The sequence below is a fragment of the Papilio polytes genome, unplaced genomic scaffold (genome assembly GCF_000836215.1).
Source record: "Papilio polytes unplaced genomic scaffold, Ppol_1.0 DF823288.1, whole genome shotgun sequence".
In the NCBI taxonomy this organism is placed as follows: domain Eukaryota; kingdom Metazoa; phylum Arthropoda; class Insecta; order Lepidoptera; family Papilionidae; genus Papilio; species Papilio polytes.
The window spans coordinates 8537-11413 of NW_013525916.1; the positions used below are offsets into that span (position 1 = coordinate 8537).

General features: G+C 38.7%; 1 protein-coding gene across 1 annotated transcript in view; it reads left to right on the plus strand.

Annotated features, from left to right (window-relative positions):
- Positions 1 to 2877, plus strand: part of LOC106104945 (transient receptor potential-gamma protein-like) — a gene marked incomplete at both ends in the record, with an annotated part of 16921 nt that overhangs the window by 6965 nt on the left and 7079 nt on the right. Inside the window, 2 exons of the mRNA XM_013285138.1 lie at positions 1414 to 1521; positions 2134 to 2188. Coding sequence (XP_013140592.1) covers positions 1414 to 1521; positions 2134 to 2188 — 163 coding nt within the window. The remainder of the gene's footprint in view (positions 1 to 1413; positions 1522 to 2133; positions 2189 to 2877) is intronic.

Here is a 2877-nt window from a genome sequence, read left to right on the forward strand (position 1 = left end):
TTTTTTCACTTAAGTAATAAGCAAAATTGCGAAATGTTTAAACAACTTAATGTATCTCTTGTGTTGAAATTTTAACTTTCAATAGTATTTCTACCATTATTTTTAAATAAAAAAAAAACAAAACCGACTTCCAAACAATACTCTAAAAACAAATATCCTCAAAAAACAATACGCTAACAAGTAACGCAATAATTCCTTAAATTACTTAAACCTCCGTTATTGTAGCTGTTACGTCTATATTGTACAATTATTATTACTTTAATGTCGGTGTTCATTTATAATCTACATTGAATTATCTTGATGATGGGTACATTTACCTGGATAAGGATTTATACCGAACGCGAATAATAGAGTTTTTAGTGGGGAATACAATTCAATATATGTTTTTTTTTTATGTGTGTTACGGCATAACTCCGCCGCTAGTGGACCGATTTTGTTTTCCTTTTTTATCCGAAAGGTAATGCTTGCAGGTGGGACCCATTTTTTTGATTGATTCTTGGAGTCTAAGACTACGACGTAGTTAAATAGTTTAGCTCAAAATCGCGCGACGAAATTTAAGGTCAGTTTTGCTTTCTTTGCTTACGTAGCCTAAACTATAAGACTTACATAAAATGATGTATGGAAGAATTGTAGTCCATTAAATTTGCTATATTAAAGTTCGCGATAGCATATATCTATCTCTTAAGGTTGTCTCACAATAGCCGTTTGTTTCGCGAAAACCGTTAAACAAATGCAATCGACGCTTTTATTCTTATTTGGTATAAATCCTTATCCAAATAAATATGTTTTCACGATAGAGTATTAAATGTAGATCATAATTGCCTTTAATAGTATGTAATTCCGAACAAGCTTCTAGAAGTTATCAAAATAATATTAAAACCCACGGGCAACAGCGGCGCGCGGCTGGATAGTATTATGAGTATGAGTGAATGATGACTGAACGATGTAACTCATTGTTCTTTACTTAATTTTTTAGATAATCGATTTAGATGACTCATTCTTTGTCAATAAACAAAGTGGTTATTGTGCGACAACCTTAATAGATAGATATAGGCTAGCGCGCAGTTCATTTTATCAATTTTCCTCACGCGATTTTGAGCTAAACTATTTAACTACGCCGCAGACTTTAATTCCAAAAATTAAACCAAAAAATGGGACCCACCTGCAAGCACTACTATTCGGATAAAAAAAAAACACTTTTCAAAATCCGTCTACCAGGGGCGGAGTTATGTCGTAACACACATAAAAAAACGTTAAGTAAGGAAGTTAAGAATTGAGTACCTCCTTCTTTTTTTTAGAAGTCGGTCAAAAAAGGAATATAATGACAATCTCACGCTTCAATATTGGTCGTGACCTGCCTCGGATTTATAATCCTGGTCAGTCTTTAACCGTAAATAATGATTCGGTTTGCAGGAGGCGAGAGGCGAGAAGTGCGGCGAGAGAGGCTCGGGCGGCGGCGCGCTGGAGGCGCTGCGCCGGCACTCGCGGCAGGTGGCCGCGCGCCGCGCGCGCCGTGTGCAGGTAACACTCCTCATCCTGACACCATTCACCGCCATCCATCATCTTTTTTAAAGCTGATATAAAATAACATTTTTAAATCCATATTCATTTTAAAAACCCAGCTCACTGTAACATTATACGAATTAAATGTCACCCCACTCGCAAAACCTTTAACCCGTTTAAGCCACAAACGGTCACAAACTCAATGAAATTGATAAATTATATAAGGAAATTAGTTTTAGTTGAAGCTTGATGTTAAAAACATAACACACACAGAAACAATACACAGACTGCGATTTGCGTTCCTGTAGGTCGGGTCGGGAATAGATATAGAGCGGACGCACACCTTTGACTTAAATATCGAACTGTGTGCGATTGTCGATTGTTTCGCAGCCAACTTAACTGCTTAGTTGCACAACTAAAAATCGAGTAGTGTGCGCACCTCGATATAAACTTATAGGATTGAAAGTGCGACTAAACAGTTGTCCGATAGTGTAGTTGTGTTGACAGGTGTGTGCGCTCTTAACATTAACAAAAAAAAATTTTCGACATTCAAACATTCCTATCCTTATCCCTAAAATGTGGACAAATCAAAATATATAATAAATATGTATATAATTATGAATAAAATAGTGCATAGTGCAGCCCAACATGCAGCCCCGCATGCAGTGCGATCTTGGCACGAACTGTAATATGCAAGTAACGAGTATCAGCGAGCTGCACATGTCTCCCCACTATTGCTCCATCCATGTCTTCTAGGAACCTTCTTTCCGCTAACGTCTCTTCTAGATGTATGACGCCTATTGTGAATCTAGATGTGCTTCTAGCATGCTTTCTAAGTAGACACTAGTTATATATGATAAATGCTTAAACGCTATAAATTTGTTTCTGATGAATTGTCACTCTGATCTGCCGTGAGTATGCATTTCATGCATCTAACAATTTGGCGATTTCATCGAAAGTTGGAGAGCTTCCCGGGCGCCTGACTCCTGACTGGCGAGCGCACTAGTTACGCGCCGCTACAACCGCAAGCGCGGGGCGCCCGGCCCCGCCCGAAGCGTATTTATAGTGCGCGCGTGCACACCGATGCCGGAGCTGGCCGTCGATCGCTGCTCGTTGCTCTGATTCTTGTGCGATCTTTTTGCGCGACTAGCCCATATACCAAACATTTGCTTCATAAAGAGGGAAATTAGTAAATTCAGTGTGCGACACACTGATTTACTAATCATATTTCAAATTGCTTTAAGACACGTGTGGATATTTCCCATCCAATAAGTATATGAATTTCGCAGTTCCTTATTTGATGTACACTTAGATAGATAACTCATAATAAAGTGCATGCGGGCACCGGATTCGATGATACGATGGTGTGTGAGG